We start from the raw sequence: 18,228 nt of genomic DNA, 5'->3' as shown, positions 1-18,228 counted from the left end.
AAGCCCGCCTAGCTCAACAAGTCAGTAAAATAAATGAAAGAGAATTGGCTTTATTGTAAAATTCTTGCTCATGGTGACACAATTTGGAGAGGAGAAGATACAAAATGAAGTGTATGTGTAACACCATAAACTTAACACCAGTAGAGATGAAAATTCATTCATTGTTCACACCAGTGTCAACAAAACAAAGTGATGAATCTCTAGGGCCTTTAGAGAGCCTATGAAGAGCAATTGAGAATATGGTGAAACAAGATCGAGGGCTAAATGTTAGGCAATATGTGTAATTTTTCCTTGCAGCCCTAGCTATTCATCGAAACTGAAGGAATATATCAGTAAATGTTTGTTCCCAGTCATTTGAGATGACCCATGGTTGCCAAATTTTTGAGATAGTTAATGTTCTCAAATCGCTAAGGCAAATTTTAGCAGAAGTTGGGTACACTTTAATGAAAATCACAGAAGAAAATGATGTTTTATCCGATTTCCGTCCATGCAACTTTTTATTTTATTTTACAAAGCTTCCTTTTGAGGAATAGCAATGTGTTTATTCATCCCCCTCCCCCATCTGTAAGTAAATAAGAGAGCTAAAAAAATATGAGATCCATCTTCCACTTTGGATTCAAAGAGAGAGAAATCTGCTTTTGCAGACATTGCTGCTTCTGAAGAGCCAAAATTGTGCTTTTTTTGTGCAAAACTTCACTTTAGCAGCAGCTCGGAATGACTTCAGTGTGAAAAGAAGCAGAAATAAACATGTAGTCCTCGCGTTACGACCACAATTGAGCCCAAAATTTGTGTTGCTAAGTGAAACGTGTTGAGTTTGCTCCATGTTAAGACCTTTCTAGCCACCGTTGTTAAGCGAATCATTCAATTTGTTACGTTAGTACCATGGTTATTAAGTTACGTTAGTAAAATGGTTCCCCCATTGAGTTTGCTTTTCGGAATCAAACTATGGGCCTGTTGCCAAGCGTCCCAATTTTGATCCCATGATCACGGGATGCTGCAAAGATAACTGAAAAATGGTCGTGTCACTATTTTTCAGTGCTGTGTCTTTCAACAGTCACTAAATGAACTGCCAATAGTATGAGAGGTTCCTGGTGTCCTATTCGTGCTGATGAAGAATTTTAATTCACCTTTATTTTTTTGGGTAGGACTTTGTTATGAAGTACCAATAGCCTGTAATTCATTTTCCAGTGGTTTTTAAGGCTGATCAGGGCAGGCACCGAGCGTTTTTCCTTTCCAAACACAACTACTTCAGAATTATTGCCAGTTGTGCAACTTTAATTACTTTGTGGTTAAGGATCAAAATTAACAAAACAATGATTTATTTATTTTTAAAAGATCGGAAAGTTTGCTTTTGAGGCTTGGCCGGTTTTCTCCTCTCTTCTTTTAAGTTCCAATGTAAATATTGACTATCGCTGAATTATTTGCATGGGTTGTTTACCCCGTTTTGTAATTATTTGGCCCTTCCTCAACTAAAAAAATATATTGGCTAAGTGGCGTTTATAGGTATAACAAAGGATCAGATTAGAAAGAGGTCCTGCTGGAGAAAATCTATTTGATCGCTAAAAGTTGCCCCCATGTTAATGGCAGATTTAAAAAAACAGGACTTTTAATCTTTCTTTAGCAAGGAAGTAATGTCTTATTGCTAAATTACATTAGCTGATAAAACAACATTGTAATTGCTGGAATTAAATTCACTCCCTCAACATGGCAAATCATTTTAAAAATATAAATACAATATTTACAAAAAGAGATACTTATGAAAAGGACTACTTCTTTTAAAAACTCAAACCAAATCATTTCCTTGTTTCACATATTTTTCTCTTCCACAAAGTTGGGATAGTCATGGGTTAAAAAGGACCACATGATCTCAATGGTCCCACTCAGTCACCTAGCAGAGAAAGACTCCTGGCCATTTGTTTTTGCCAAGAGTACGGAAGCTTAAATGGTTGCAGAAGTAGCAAAGCCAAATCTGAGGTTTTCCCGTGCAAACAACATAAATGGCAGTTCCCTTTTCCCTTCCGGCCATCCCCAGTTATCTGCAAATGTCCAATCAGGTGTTTGTATATTGTTTAGGAAACAGGTGGTCGGTTCCCAGTTCTGCATATCGATAGTTTAACTTGGCTGGCTGGAAATTCTCACAAGCCTCAGCTGGGCTTCCATCCCCCCCCTTCTTTCTTAGAGTCCAATCTTCCCCTCCCCAGTTGCTAATGTCAGGCTGTCAGCTTATGATGCTTGAATAGGAGAGATGAGGCCATGGGATTTAGAGAAGAAAGGAATACACGCCTGGAAATACATGATGATAGCTTTATTAAGACTAACCGAATTAACCAAATCTTGATTCGTCTTCCCGAAGAGGATAGAAAAGAGGACGGAATTGAGGAGTGAGACAAAGGGACCCCATGTATGTCATGGAACAATTCCAGAAACTCAGAAAAGGTGAATTTGGACTTCAATGAACCCATTTCATTCGTGATTTGCAAATGGCCATCCATGGGATCTTGTTTGGAAGAAACCAGGCTGCATCCAAGAGGTTTCTTGGCAGCTGGACCCACGTTCAGAAGGAGTTGCCCACGTTGTTCTCGCGCCATGAGGTCCACCTCAGTCATCCAGATTAGAAACATTGCGTGTTTATCAAGTGCAAGTTATTTCTCACTTTCAAGAGATGAAAGTTGCAGACCAGTGTCTGGAAGGCAACAAAAGACAAAAACCCAGAGTGTCAGTGCTTAAAGTAGGTTTTGTTAAAGTTCTTGCAAACAAATTGAATGTGCTGTCCAAAATGCTGTCCGTTCTGACCCAGGAGTCCCAAAAAAGCACGAGGCAGAGAGAGTCCTGGTCCCGACAAAACCCCTTTTATTGAACGAATGGGAATTCCTCTCCTTCACCGTCAGCCAAGGCCTGGCAAACAGTCTTTCAAAGGAAGATTTATGGCCACAGACCTTATCTAGCTTGGAGAGCGGCCATGTCAATATTTTCCCAAATGAGGGGCTGTGCAAGGAAAGACTCTGGGCACACAGTCTCTGGGATTCTTGGACAGATCTTCACACTCACTGAAACAAACTAACGAACGAATGAATTATTGGACCACAAGGAAGGCTGAGCGCCAAAGAATGGAGGCCTTTGAACTCTGGTGCTGGAGAAGAAAACTCCTGCATTGAGTCCCTTGGACTGCAAGGCCACCCAACCGGTCAGTCCTAGAGGAGATCAACCCTGGCTGCTCTTTAGAAGGCCAGATTCTGAAGAGGAAGACTTTGGCCACCTAAGGAGAAGAAGGAGAAGAGCCTCATGCTGGGAAGGATGGAGGGCAAAAGAAGAAGGGGATGGCAGAGAGTGAGGTGGCTGGATGGAGTCACTGAAGCAGTCGGCCTGAGCTTCAATGCACTCCAGGGGATGGTAGAGGACAGGAAGGCCTGGAGGAACGTTGTCCATGGGGTTGCGATGAGTCAGACACAGACGCAACTCCCAACAACAAATGAATAAAAATCATCCATGGTAAGCATTAAAACCTGGTTTAGAGAAGTGGTTGCTAAGCTGAGACGAGGCAGACTTCCTCAATCCAGCTGCAAAAATAGAACCAGCATTTTGGCATCTAAACTCACCTTTTGCTGATCAAGTGGAGGCAGCTTACATTTCTGGATCTCGCTGTATGGCATTGGCCCACTGCTCTTTTCACACACGGTTTCCCCCACTAGCATCATAAGATAGATTATTGTGTCTCCAATCGGCTGGATTTTAAAAATAGGTACCACGAGAATTAGGTAATTACAGCAAAAGTAAGAAGGATACGTGCCTACTGAACTGTGCTTAATGTCATCAGTTGCAACCTTGGAAGGATTATATACCCTGTTTTCCCGAAAATAAGACTTCCCCGGATAATAAGCCCTCCCCCAAAATATTGGAAGACAGCAGCAGCCATCAAGGTGACCACGCTCGCCGCCTCCTGCACCTCAAAAAGAATAAGACCTTCCCAAAAATAAGGCCAAGTGCTTATTTCGGGGGTCAAAAGAAAAGAAGACCCTGTCTTGTTTTCGGGAAGCAAGGTAGTTTGAGAGCAAGAAGATCAGTTCAGCAGGAAATATTCTGTTACCAAACAGACAGTTTACAATTTTCAGTTTGCAATTTTTGCAAGACACATTAGAGCAGAGGTCCCCAAACTTGGCAACTTTAAGACTTGTGGACTTCAACTCCCTGCTGGCTGGAGAATCCCGGGAGTTGAAGTCCGTCCCTGCAACCCCTACCCCTAAACCTCCTCCAGCCCCCACCCTCCATTATCCTCTCCATCGTTTCCAGAGCCCTTTCCCAAAACCAGTGCATTGATGACATTATCTAGCTTGGTAATGAAACGTCTTCAAGAAAAGAATCAAGCTCAGGGCCTATCAAGGATCCCACCGACCCACTGAGGCTGCCCACCTACCCCGATTGTGTCAGGGACACACATACCTGGATATCTGCCTTCAGAATTTCCAGGTCCTTGAAATATTTGGCGTTTTTGCTGGCCTCGTTGAATTGCTGCATGGCAATGGCGGCGGGTACCTTCAGCCGGTTATCTGTGGGGTCGATGGATACCAGCAGCACCGAGGGCAGCAGCAGGATGGAGCAGAGGAGGAGGAGAGGGCAAGGCAGCTGGGAGCACGCCATGAGGCTGGTGAGAGAGCAGAGAGAGAGACTGGCAAGGGCACAAGTAGAGCAAGCAGTCAACCCCGACAGTCGCACTGAACCAACCTGGCACGGTGGGCACAGATATAGTCCAGGGAGGGCAGCGAAGCCTGGGAATGTTTGCAGATCGTTATCTGCCTCTTATTTGCCAATCATGATTTGCCCAGAGATCAAATATGAATTATTAAGTCAATAATGGGGAGATTAGAGCTGCGTTCACATGACCAACCCTGAGATAGTCAACACACCCAGCCCTTAACCCCATTCCGCCTCGTTTGCTGCCTTAACTGAGATTAGACTAACCATCCTGCACCCTGGTGAGTTGCTAGCCAGTTCACTACCGCTTCGCTCATGCTCGCCTGCCCGCTCATGGGCAACACTTCTGCGCATGGGCAGCCTCCCGCCGCCCCCACTACCGGTTCGGCTGAAGTGGGACAAACCAGGATCAACTCACCTCTGATTCTGCATGGTTTACATTTTACAACAATCCAACATAACACATCTAATAATCCATGGCAGTGCTTACATTAATTCACAATAGTGAGCTGGGAGGTTGGACTAGAAGACCTCCAAGTTCCCTTCCAGCTCTATTCTGGTTGTTTGTTTGTTTGTTTGTTTGTTCCAGGAAGGGAAAGAGAAGGAGAAGAGGAAAAGCTACTCTTGAAAAGCAGGACTATGCAGGCTAAGAAATCAATCAGAACAGAGCTGGAAGGGATCCAAAACTGGATGCAGCATTCCAGGTGTGGCCTTACTAAGGATAATAATGGCTCTTGTTTTGGCCAAGGCCAACCTCATCTGCAGCTGCCATGGTGTTGCAGAAAATCAAGAAGGAAAGGGGCCCCTGAGAGGCTGTCCAGCCTGACCCAGTAAGTTCACTCCTAATGTCCAAATCTCACTTTACGTCCTACTTTAATGGTACACCTGGGCCGCCTTAGCCAACGTGTTACCCCCATTTTTCCATTTAAACCTCAGTATGTTCTTTATGGTTTTCAGATCAGAATCCTGCCTCTCTTCCATGAAACCGGACCATGGTTTGTTTGAACCCAGCCATTTGCCTTTGCAATCCATGGTTTACAGCTGTCTGGTTGGAGTGGATTAATACAGTGAAATGTGGTTAGGCTGGAAAGTCCTGCTAATAAAGTGATGGAGCCAATTACTGTAGCTAGTTGAGATTAATTGAGAAACCCACATATTAGCATGAGGTGCCAAGCGGATATTTCAGCCAGCAGGAATAACGTTCTCGCTGTGCAGAATATCTTTTTTTCCACATCCTATTGTCCTTGATTTTTACACCACATTACAAAAAAGATGTGGAGACTCTAGAGAAGAAGGAGAAGAGCAACCAAGATGATTAGGAGACTGGAGAGCAAAACATACGATGAACGGTTGCAGGAATTGGGTATGTCTAGTTTAATGGAAAGAAGGACTCTATTTTTCTACTTGCGTTTTTTACGTGCTTTCGAACTGCTGGGTTTCCAGAAACTGGGACAAGTCACAGGAGCTCACTCCGTTACGCGGCGCTAGGGATTCAAACTGCCACACTGGCAACCTTTCTGATCGCTCAGTGTCCTAGCCACTGAGCCACCACGTCCCTGTAAAGAGAATAACTGAATCATAAAACATCGGTAATTTATCCACCATCCAGTCCGAGCTAAAGAAGCTACTTGGATGAGAAGGGAAACGTCTTTAAAAAACAAACCAACCAAAAAATCCAGTTGCCTCTTGAACTAAAAGCACCTTTGGGATGGCACTGATGATGTTCTCTAGTTGGGCGATGAAACGTCTTGAAGAAGCCTAGCAAGCTCAGAGAGCACCAAGGATCCTGATGGAGACCCTCCACCTCCCAGCTGGTCACTCACCAAGCAATGGCAAAAAAAACCCTCAATTTTCTGACCCTCTTGTAAATGCCACCAGTTTGGAGGGCATTTGGGTCAATTTCTTGGATCCTCTTTCCATCCGGAGAATTCTTCAGGCTCCAGAAACCCACTTGGGCCCTGAAAAGATAGCTGGGTCTGCCAGACGCATCACACAACGGCAGAGTTTCCAGAACTCTGGAACAGAACCAAATTGCTTCCCCCTTCAGCATCTGGCAGCTGTTGCAGTTCCAAGCAAGAAGAATTAACCAGAGGTTGTGAGGGCTCCATTACTGGAGGCTTTGAAGGAGAGATTAGAATGGAATGGAATTAAGAATAGAATAGAAATAAGAATAGAATAGAATGGAATGGAATTAAGAATAGAATAGAAATAAGAATAGAATGGAATGGAATGGAATTAAGAATAGAATAGAAATAAGAATAGAATAGAATGGAATTAAGAATAGAATAGAATAGAAATAAGAATAGAATGGAATGGAATGGAATTAAGAATAGAATAGAAATAAGAATAGAATGGAATGGAATGGAATTAAGAATAGAACAGAATAGAACAGAAATAAGAATAGAATAGAATGGAATTAAGAACAGAATGGAATAGAATAGAAATAAGTATAGAATAGAATGGAATTAAGAATAGAATAGAATAGAAATAAGAATAGAATAGAATGGAATGGAATGGAATTAAGAATAGAAAATATGGAATAGAATAGAATAGGATCAGCATAGTCACTGCTTGCATTGGTTGGGGAGAATAGAATAGAATGGAATGGAATGAAATTAAGAATAGAATAGAACAGAAATAAGAATAGAGTAGAATACAATAGAAATAATAATATAATAGAATAGTAAATATGGAACAGAATAGAATACGGTTAGGATGGAATAGAATAGAATATAAATTAGAATAGAATGGAATGGAATGCAACAGAGTAGAATAGAATAGGAATAAAATAGTAAATATGGAATAGAATAGATTAGGAATGGAATGGAATGGAATGGAATGGAATGGAATGGAATGCAATAGAATAGAATAGAATAGAATAGAATGGAATGGAATGGAATGCAATAGAATAGAATAGAATAGAATAGAATGGAATGGAATGGAATGGAATGGAATGGAATGGAATGGAATGGAATGCAATGCAATGCAATGCAATAGAATAGAATAGAATAGAATAGGTGCAGAATAGAATTCTTTATTGGCCAAGTGGGATTGGACACACAAGGAATCTGTCTGATGCATAAGCTCTCAGTGTGCATAAAAAGACAAGATACATTCGTCAAGGGATGGTGGGAATTGAAATCAATTCCTCTAAGGACCAACAATGAATTTCAGAGGACTTCTATGACATCATCTGCTCTCCCTTTGAATCTCACTCCAAAGGGATAAACCAAAGTTGAAGTTTCCCCCAAAATGAAGATAACCAAAAGGACTCCCCCCCCCCCGACAGCTCCCTCCTCCTGAGCTCTGGGCTGCTGGGGGCCAGCAACATGTACCCCCCTCACAGTTCTAAGGTTGCTGAAGGATGGTGCCTTCAATTTCACCTCGGGCAGGATCACACACCTGATGCAGGTAGGGGGAAATCACAGGGGTTTGGCCTGAACCAATAATTGTGAACTTTTAAATTTAAGTACGCCTTAGGTAATGTTTATCATTCCAATATTTGTCACTTGGACAATATTTGCTGTTAAAATATTTTGATTAACGCAATATTTGAAGTTGTCAATGGCCTTTCCTAATACCATGATTTGTGCCCGGAACTTGGAAAGGATTCTATGTATGCCATGACTTGGCTCAAGATGCTGTAGGAAACTCATTCTGGCTCTCGGTGCTGCCATTTTCTGCCCAAATGGATCTTCTTTTTATGAAGGAAGGTCCCCCCCCCTTCTCTGGAGAAAGACACACAGTGACCCCACGTCTAATAGCAAATCCACAATAAGGGGGATATTGAATTGGTTTTACTGACTTTTTACTGATTTATTTAGGACATGCCTATTCCTCTACTGCAGGGAGTCCTGGAGCCTTTATGTATGGCAGGAGAGAGAGTGGAACACCTTCCATAGGTGCTGTCTCCGACGTATCCTTGGCATCTCCTGGCATGGCAAAGTTCCAAAGAGAGCAGTCTTGGAATGTGCTGGAATCTCTAGCATCTCCACAGTATTCGAACAGCGACGTCTACGCTGGCTTGGGCTTTGCGTGGGATGGTCGGATTCCTCTACGGAGAATTAGTGCAGGGAAAGCGCCCCAGAGGGGGACCAATTTGGCTACCAATAGGATGTGGAAATAAAGTTATTCTGCACAGCGTGAACATTATTCCTGCTGGCTGAAATATCTGCTTGGCACCTCATGCTCCATCACTGGAGGTTTTAAAGAAGAGATTAGACAGTTGTTTGTCTGAAATGGCACATGGTCTCCTGCTTGAGTAGGGGGCTGGACTAGAAGACCTCCAAAGTCCCTTCCAGCTCTGTTCTGATTGATTTCTTAGCCTGCATAGTCCTGCTTTTCAAGAGTAGCTTTTCCTCTTCTCCTTTTCTTTCCCTTCCTGGAACAACCAAACAAACAAACAACCAGAATAGAGCTCGAAGGGAACTTGGAGGTTTTCTAGTCCAACCCCCCTGCTCACTATTGTGAATTAATGTAAGCACTACCATGGATTATTACAGGTGTTACGTTGGATTGTTGTAAAATGTAAACCATGCAGAATCAGAGGTGAGTTGATCCTGATTCGTCCCACTTCAGCGAACCGGTAGTGGGGGCAGCGGAAGGCTCTGCCCACCCGTCCGGACGCGTCTGCCCATGCGCAGAAGTGTTGCCCATGAGTGGGGAGGCGAGCATGAGCGAACCGGTAGTGAACTGGCTAGCAACTCACCAGGGTGCAGGATGGTTAGTCTAATCTCAGTTAAGGCAGCAAACGAGGCGGAATGGGGTTAAGGGCTGGGTGTGTTGACTATCTCAGGGTTGGTCATGTGAACGCAGCTCTAATCTCCCCATTATTGACTTAATAATTCATATTTGATCTCTGGGCAAATCATGATGGGCAAATAAGAGGCAGATAACGATCTGCAAACATTCCCAGGCTTCGCTGCCCTCCCTGGACTATATCTGTGCCCACCGTGCCAGGTTGGTTCAGTGCGACTGTCGGGGTTGACTGCTTGCTCTACTTGTGCCCTTGCCAGTCTCTCTCTCTGCTCTCTCACCAGCCTCATGGCGTGCTCCCAGCTGCCTTGCCCTCTCCTCCTCCTCTGCTCCATCCTGCTGCTGCCCTCGGTGCTGCTGGTATCCATCGACCCCACAGATAACCGGCTGAAGGTACCCGCCGCCATTGCCATGCAGCAATTCAACGAGGCCAGCAAAAACGCCAAATATTTCAAGGACCTGGAAATTCTGAAGGCAGATATCCAGGTATGTGTGTCCCTGACACAATCGGGGTAGGTGGGCAGCCTCAGTGGGTCGGTGGGATCCTTGATAGGCCCTGAGCTTGATTCTTTTCTTGAAGACGTTTCATTACCAAGCTAGATAATGTCATCAATGCACTGGTTTTGGGAAAGGGCTCTGGAAACGATGGAGAGGATAATGGAGGGTGGGGGCTGGAGGAGGTTTAGGGGTAGGGGTTGCAGGGACGGACTTCAACTCCCGGGATTCTCCAGCCAGCAGGGAGTTGAAGTCCACAAGTCTTAAAGTTGCCAAGTTTGGGGACCTCTGCTCTAATGTGTCTTGCAAAAATTGCAAACTGAAAATTGTAAACTGTCTGTTTGGTAACAGAATATTTCCTGCTGAACTGATCTTCTTGCTCTCAAACTACCTTGCTTCCCGAAAACAAGACAGGGTCTTCTTTTCTTTTGACCCCCGAAATAAGCACTTGGCCTTATTTTTGGGGAGGTCTTATTCGTTTTGAGGTGCAGGAGGCGGTGAGCGTCATGGCTGATGCTATGTTGCAGTTTTTTCGGGGAAGTCTTATTTTCGGGAAAACAGGGTATATAATCCTTCCAAGGTTGCAACTGATGACATTAAGCACAGTTCAGTAGGCATGTATCCTTCTTACTTTTGCTGTAATTACCTAATTCTCGTGGTACCTATTTTTAAAATCCAGCCGATTGGAGACACGATAATCTATCTTATGATGCTAGTGGGGGAAACCGTGTGTGAAAAGAGCAGTGGGCCAATGCCATACAGCGAGATCCAGAAATGTAAGCTGCCTCCACTTGATCAGCAAAAGGTGAGTTTAGATGCCAAAATGCTGGTTCTATTTTTGCAGCTGGATTGAGGAAGTCTGCCTCGTCTCAGCTTAGCAACCACTTCTCTAAACCAGGTTTTAATGCTTACCATGGATGATTTTTATTCATTTGTTGTTGGGAGTTGCGTCTGTGTCTGACTCATCGCAACCCCATGGACAACGTTCCTCCAGGCCTTCCTGTCCTCTACCATCCCCTGGAGTGCATTGAAGCTCAGGCCGACTGCTTCAGTGACTCCATCCAGCCACCTCACTCTCTGCCATCCCCTTCTTCTTTTGCCCTCCATCCTTCCCAGCATGAGGCTCTTCTCCTTCTTCTCCTTAGGTGGCCAAAGTCTTCCTCTTCAGAATCTGGCCTTCTAAAGAGCAGCCAGGGTTGATCTCCTCTAGGACTGACCGGTTGGGTGGCCTTGCAGTCCAAGGGACTCAATGCAGGAGTCTTCTTCTCCAGCACCAGAGTTCAAAGGCCTCCATTCTTTGGTGCTCAGCCTTCCTTGTGGTCCAATAATTCATTCGTTCGTTAGTTTGTTTCAGTGAGTGTGAAGATCTGTCCGTGAATCCCAAAGACTCTGTGCCCAGAGTCTTTCCTTGCACAGCCCCTCATTTGGGAAAATATTGACATGGCAGCTCTCCAAGCTAGATAAGGTCTGTGGCCATAAATACTCCTTTGAAAGACTGTTTACCAGGCCTTGGCTGACGGTGAAGGAGAGGAATTCCCATTCGTTTAATAAAAGGGGTTTTGTCGGGACCAGGACTCTCTCTGCCTCGTGCTTTTTGGGGGAAGCCTCGGTCAGAACGGACAGCATATTGGACAGCACATTCAATTTGTTTCCAAAAACTTTAACAGAGTTGATATGCCCCAAACGTACTTTAAGCACTGACTCTCTGGGTTTTTCTCTTTTGTTCCCTTCCAGACACTGGTCTGCAACTTTCATCTCTTGAAAGTGAGAAATAACTTGCACTTGATAAACACGCAATGTTTCTAATCTGGATGACTGAGGTGGACCTCACGGGCCGAGAACAACGTGGGCAAATCCTTCTGAACGTGGGTCCAGCTGCCAAGAAACCCCTTGGGTGCAGCCTGGCTTCTTCCAATCAAGATCCCATGGATGGCCGTTTGCAAATCACGAATGAAATGGTTCATTGAAGTCCAAATTCACCTTTTCTGAGTTTCTGGAATTGTTCCATGACATACATGGGGTCCCTTTGTCTCACTCCTCAATTCCGTCCTCTTTTCTATCCTCTTCGGGAAGACGAATCAAGATTTTGTTAATTCGGTTACTCTTAATAAAGCTATCATCATGTATGTCCAGGCGTGTGTTCCTTTCTTCTCTAAATCCCATCCAGCCTTCCTATTTTCACACCCACAGCACGGTGACACTATGGCTTTTTCAAGAAAACAGGAGTGCAGAGAAGAGCAGCAAAGAGGATTAGGGGCCTGGAGGCTAAAACATATGAAGAACGGTTGCAGGAACTGGGTATGTCTAGTTTAATGAAAAGAAGGACCAGGGGAGACAGGATAGCAGTCTTCCAATATCTCAGGGGTTGCCACAAAGAAGAGGGAGTCAAGCTATTCTCCAAAGCATAGGAGGGAAGGACAAGAAGCAATGGGTGGAAACTAATCAAAGAGAGAAGCAACTTAGAACTAAGGAGGAATTTTCTGACAGTTAGAACAATTAATCAGTGGAACAGCTTGCCTCCAGAAGTTGTGAATGCTCCAACACTGGAAGTTTTAAAGAAGATGTTGGATAACCATTTGTCTGAAGTGGTGTAGGCTTTCCTGCCTAAGCAGGGGGTTGGACTAGAAGACCTCCAAGGTCCCTTCCTCTGTTCCGACCACCTGTTTCCTAAACAATATACAAACACCTGATTGGACATTTGCAGATAGCTGGGGATGGCCGGAAGGGAAAAGGGAACTGTCATTTGTGTTGTTTGCACGGGAAAACCTCAGATTTGGCTTTGCTACTTCTGCAACCATTTAAGCTTCCGTACTCTTGGCAAAAACAAATGGCCAGGAGTCTTTCTCTGCTAGGTGACTGAGTGGGACCATTGACATCATGTGGTCCTTTTTAACCCATGACTATCCCAACTTTGTGGAAGAGAAAAATATGTGAAACAAGGAAATGATTTGGTTTGAGTTTTTAAAAGAAGTAGTCCTTGTCATAAGTATCTCTTTTTGTAAATGTTGTATTTAAATTTTAAAAATGATTTGCCATGTTAAGGGAGTGAATTTAATTCCAGCAATTGCAATGTTGTTTTATCAGCTAATGTAATTAGCTGATAAAGGAGGAGAAATTTCCTGACAATTAGAACAATTAATCAGTGGAACAGAAGTTGCCTCCAGAAGTTGTGAATGCCCCAACACTGGAAGTCTTTAAGAAGATGTTGGATAGCCATCTGTCTGAAACGGTATAGGGTTTCCTGCCTAGGCAGGGGGTTGGACTAGAAGGCCTCCAAGGTCCCTTCCAACTCTACTATTGTATTGTATTGTATTGTATTGTATTGTAATTTAGCAATAAGACATTACTTCCTTGCTAAAGAAAGATTAAAAGTCCTGTTTTTTTTAAATCTGCCATTAACATGGTGGCAACTTTTAGGGATCAAATAGATTTTCTCCAGCAGGACCTCTTTCTAATCTGATCCTTCGTTATACCTATAAACGCCACTTAGCCAATATATTTTTTTAGTTGAGGAAGGGGCAAATAATTACAAAATGGGGTAAACAATCCATGCAAATAATTCAGCGATAGTCAATATTTACATTGGAACTTAAAAGAAGAGAGGAGAAAACCGGCCAAGCCTCAAAAGCAAACTTTCCAATCTTTTAAAAAAAATAAATCATTGTTTTGTTAATTTTGATCCTTAACCACAAAGTAATTAAAGTTGCACCTCTGGCAATACTTCTGAAGTAGTTGTGTTTGGAAAGGGAAAACGCTCTGCCCTTATCAGCCTTAAAAACCACTGGAAAATGAATTACAGGCTATTACTTCATAACAAAGTCCTACCCAAAAAGTAAAGGTGAATTAAAATTCTTCATCAGCACGAATAGGACACCAGGAATCTCTCATACTATTGGCAGGGAAAGAAACCAAATATATTTGTGGGTTCTTTCTTTGAACCATTCCAAATTTTCTCTGCAAACCCCCCTAAATGCAGTGGCAAAATATGTGGCAAAGACTTTGAACTTCCTTTGACTGCAACCTTTCTCTAGGTAATTTCCTAGATGGGAAAGAACATTGTTGAATAAGGTCGCTAGAGCCTGTGGTTGTGGCCCCAGTTGGCATCCCTCGTCTCGAAGGTGGACTGATCTTTCCTTGGCTGGGTAGGGTTCCTGCAGCACCATCTTCATGTCCTTGGCTGCCTTTGAAGAGCTAAACAATGTGAGGCACGAAACTATGGTGGTATCCCAGATTGGGAGGCTGGAGAGGAAAATTGGAGAAGAAGGAAGAAGGAGGAGGAAAGAAGGGAGGAGGAGGAGGGATAGAGAAGTTGGAGAAGGGACAGAGGAGGAGGAAGGATAGATAGGGAAGTTGGAGAAGAAGGGAGGAAGAAGGAAGGAGGAGGGATAGAGAAGTTGGAGAAGGGACAAAGGAAGAGGAAGGCTAGATAGGGAAGTTGGAAAAGAAGGAAGAACAAAGAAAGAGGAGGAGGAGGAGGAGGAGGAGGAGGAGGAGGAGGAGGAGGAGGAAGAAGAAGGCTGGGCGGGGAAGTTGGAGAACAAGGTAGAAAGAGGAGGAGGGAGAAGGAAGAATGAAGGAGGAGGTGGAAGCCTGGATATGGAAGTTGGAGAAGAAGGGAGGAAGGAGGAAGAGGGATAGAGAAGTTGGAGAAAAGATAAAGGAAGAGGAAGGCTAGATTGGGAAGTTGGAAAAGAAGGAAGAACGAAGAAAGAGGAGGAGGAGGAGGAGGAGAAGAAGAAGGAAAAAGAAGAGGAGGGGGAGGAGGAGGAGGAAGAAGAAGAAGAAGGCTGGGCGGGGAAGTTGGAGAACAAGGGAGAAAGAGGGGGAGGGAGAAGGAAGAATGAAGGAGGAGGTGGAAGCCTGGATAGGGAAGTTGGAGAAGGGAGAAAGAAGGGAGGAGGCTGAGGAGGAAGAGGAAGGAGGAGAAGGAGAAAGAGAAGCAGGAGACAAATCAACTTGCTAGCTGGCCTCCCTCACGCCTTTTCTTCTCCTGCTCTCAGTTCCCCACTCATCCTCCATTCCCATTCCAAAACAGACGCCTCCTCTAAAACATTTGTGCAGCCTTTAGAAGCAAAGAGCGCCAAGTAAGTTGACGATTTTTAAGACGTGAAGTTTTTTCTTCAGGGATACCAAGAAGATTGAGAATCCTTTGAGGGGGAAAAAGAGACGATAGGCATCTCAGAGAAGAAGATTTTGTCGTGCGAGGAAGGGCTCCAACTTCATCTACAACTTTTAGCAGAGCAACTGTGGGACTTTTTCCCCCCATGGATATTAACACGGCTGAGAGTTTCTGGAAGAAAAGAGACAGACATTCAAGAGAAGAAAAAGACTTTATACTATGAAGATAAGCTGGAGGGAGGGATTTAAAATTAACAACTTAATTAGTTCGGATGCATTTTTATAAGTTTGATATATGTATTGAAAGAAAGCTCTAGGGCAGTTTTGCATTTATAAAGTAAAGTAAATGTATGTTTTGCATCCTATCCCACCTTCCATCTAAGCCACTTTTCCTTCTCTCTCTCTCTCTTCTAGGTTTATTCCGGATATTAATTTAGTCTCCTCATGAAGAGTTTGTGGGAAATCACTCTAAACCTTTCAATGATTTCAATCAAGGCATTAATTTCAATTTTTGCTGTTTTAAGTTAGGTACATACACCTCCATATTTCACAGATTTTAGTACTGTATCTATGAATATCTGTGGAGTAGCAAGAAATGGGGACTTGAGCACTTTAAATTCAAATATTCAGTTGCAAATGATTTTGTAATGTGCTTATTTATTTAAACCTACGCAGGTAGTCCTCAATTTACAGCAGTTCATTTAGTGACCGTTGAAAGACACAGAACTGAAAAATAGTGACACGACCATTTTTCAGTTATCTTTGCAGCATCCCGTGATCATGGGATCAAAATCTGGACTCTTGTCAACAGGCTCCTAGTTTGCTTCTGACAAGCAAACTCAATGGGGGAACCATTTTACTAACGTAACTTAATAACCATGGTACTAACGTAACAAATTGAATGATTCGCTTAACAACGGTGGCTAGAAAGGTCTTAACATGGGGCAAACTCAACACGTTTCACTTAGCAACACAAATTTTGGGCTCAATTGTGGTCGTAACTTGAGGACTACATGTATATTTCTGTTTCTTTTCACACCGAAGTCCCTCCGAGCTGCTGCTAAAGTGAACTTTTGCACCAAAAAATGCACAATTTTGGCTCTTCAGAAGCAGCAATTCCTGCAAAAGCAGATTTCTCTCTCTTTGAATCCAAAGTGAAAGATAGATCTCATATTTTTTAGCTCTCTTATTTACTTACAGATGGGGGGGGGGATGAGTAAACACATTGCTATTCCTCAAAAGGAAGCTTTGTAAAATAAAATAAAAAGTTGCATGGACGGAAATCGGAGAAAACATCATTTTCTTCTGTGATTTTCATTAAAGTGTACCCAACTTCTGCTAAAATCTGCCTTAGCGATTTGAGAATATTAACTATCTCAAAAATTTGGCAACCATGGGTCATCTCAGATTACTGGGAACAAACATTTACTGATAGATTCCTTCAGTTTCGATGAATAGCTAGGGCTGCAAGGAAAAATTACACATATTGCCTAACATTTAGCCCTCGATCTTGTTTCCCCATATTCTCAATTGCTCTTCATAGGCTCTGGAAAGGCTCTAGAGATTCATCACTTTGTTTTGTTGACACTGGTGTGAACAATGAATGAATTTTCATCTCTACTGGTGTTAAGTTTATGGTGTTACACATACACTTCATTTTGTATCTTCTCCTCTCCAAATTGTGTCACCATGAGCAAGAATTTTACAATAAAGCCAATTCTCTTCCATTTATTTTACTGACTTATTATATTATATGTGGTGGACGTGCAAGAGCAGAGGTCCCGAAACTTGGCAGCTTTAAGACTTGTGGACTTCAACTCCCTGCTGGCTGGAGAATCCCGGGAGTTAAAGTCCGCAAGTCTTAAAGTTGCCAAGTTTGAAGATCTCTGCATTAGAGTCCATCCCTGCAACCCCTACCCCTAAACATCCTCCAGCCCCCACCCTCCATTATCCCCTCCATCGTTTCCAGAGCCCTTTCCCAAAACCAGGGCATTGATGACGTTATCTAGCTTGGTAATGAAACGTCTTCAAGGAAAGAATCAAGCTCGGGGCCTATCAAGGACCCCACCGATCCGCTGAGGCTGCCCACCTACCCCGATTGTGTCAGGGACACACATACCTGGGACTCTGCCTCCACAATTCTCAGCTCCTTGAAATAGTTGGCGTTTTGGCTGCCCTCGTTGTATTCCTCCAGGGCAAAGGCAGCAGCTTCCTTCACCCTCTCATTTGTGACGGGCATGGGGGGAGAAGGCCCCCCACCTCCACCAACAGCAGCGAGGGCAGCAGCAGGAGGGAGCAGAGGAGGAAGAGAGGGCAAGGCAGCTGGGAGCGCGCCATTAGGCTGGTGAGAGAGGAGAGAGAGAGAGAGACTGGCAAGGGCACAAGTAGAGCAAGCAGTCAACCCCGACAGTCGCACTGAACCAACCTGGCACGGTGGGGACAGATATAGTCCAGGGAGGGCAGCGAAGCCTGGGAATGTTTGCATATTGTTATCTGACTCTTATTTGCCCATCATGATTTGCCCAGGGACCAAATGTGAAGTATTAAGTCAATAATGGGGAGATAAGAGCTGCGTTTATATGACCTGCTGATCCAACCTTGAGATAGTCAACACGCCAAGCCCTTAACCCCATTCAGCCTCGTTTGCTGCCTTAACTGAGATTAGACTAACCATCCTGCACCCTGGTGAGTTGCTAGCCAGTTCACTACCGGTTCGCTCGTGCTCGCATGCCCGCTCATGGGCAACGCTTCTGCGCATGGGCAGACGCCTCCGGACGGGTGGGCGGAGCCTCCTGCTACCCCCACTACCGGTTCGGCTGAACTGGGACAAACCAGGATCAACTCACCTCTGATTCTGCATGGTTTACATTTTACAACAATCCAATGTAAGACATCTAATAATCCATGGTAGTGCTTATCCTAATTCACAGTAGTGAGCAGGGGGGTTGGACTAGAAGACCTCCAGGTTCCCTTCCAGCTCTATTCTGGTTGTTTGTTTGTTTGGTTGTTTGTTCCAGGAAGGGAAAGAAAAGGAGAAGAGGAAATGCTACTCTTGAAAAGCAGGACTATGCAGGCTAAGAAATCAATCAGAACTGAGCTGGAAGGGACTTTGGAGGTCTTCTAGTCCAGCCCCCTACTCAAGCAGGAGACCATGTGCCATTTCAGACAAAC

At 43.9% G+C, this 18,228-nt stretch overlaps 3 protein-coding genes across 5 annotated transcripts in view; 1 reads left to right on the top strand and 2 right to left on the bottom strand.

The window, feature by feature from the left end:
• The window catches only part of LOC309400166 (uncharacterized protein), a 189,538-nt gene that overhangs the window by 127,625 nt on the left and 43,685 nt on the right, over positions 1 to 18,228 (bottom strand). The gene's annotated exons all lie outside the window — the stretch shown is intronic.
• LOC309400199 (cystatin-like) lies at positions 2,291 to 17,416 on the bottom strand. 2 transcript variants are annotated; one of them, XM_081968594.1, is made up of 4 exons: positions 17,177 to 17,416; positions 4,438 to 4,639; positions 3,597 to 3,722; positions 2,291 to 2,683 (listed from the first exon to the last, which is right to left on the bottom strand). In XM_081968594.1, exons 2-4 carry the CDS (start codon positions 4,633 to 4,635, stop codon positions 2,612 to 2,614), a joined length of 396 nt encoding a protein of 131 aa, XP_081824720.1. In that variant the 5' UTR covers positions 4,636 to 4,639; positions 17,177 to 17,416; the 3' UTR covers positions 2,291 to 2,611. The 2 variants fall into 2 exon arrangements, with proteins under 2 accessions (XP_081824720.1, XP_081824719.1); XM_081968593.1 differs by lacking the exon at positions 17,177 to 17,416 and adding an exon at positions 13,961 to 14,402.
• Positions 7,727 to 12,065, top strand: LOC309400202 (cystatin-like). Of its 2 annotated transcripts, XM_081968598.1 has the most exons (4): positions 7,727 to 8,100; positions 9,824 to 9,930; positions 10,619 to 10,744; positions 11,674 to 12,065. In XM_081968598.1, exons 1-4 carry the CDS (start codon positions 8,019 to 8,021, stop codon positions 11,743 to 11,745), a joined length of 387 nt encoding a protein of 128 aa, XP_081824724.1. In that variant the 5' UTR covers positions 7,727 to 8,018; the 3' UTR covers positions 11,746 to 12,065. The 2 variants fall into 2 exon arrangements, with proteins under 2 accessions (XP_081824724.1, XP_081824723.1); XM_081968597.1 differs by lacking the exon at positions 7,727 to 8,100 and having other exon boundaries at positions 9,399 to 9,930.

This window comes from Natrix helvetica, assembly GCF_964273705.1.
Source record: "Natrix helvetica genome assembly, chromosome: 16".
In the NCBI taxonomy this organism is placed as follows: domain Eukaryota; kingdom Metazoa; phylum Chordata; class Lepidosauria; order Squamata; family Natricidae; genus Natrix; species Natrix helvetica.
The sequence above is the reverse complement of the archived record's forward strand: the minus strand, read 5'-3'. Positions and strand labels throughout refer to the sequence as shown.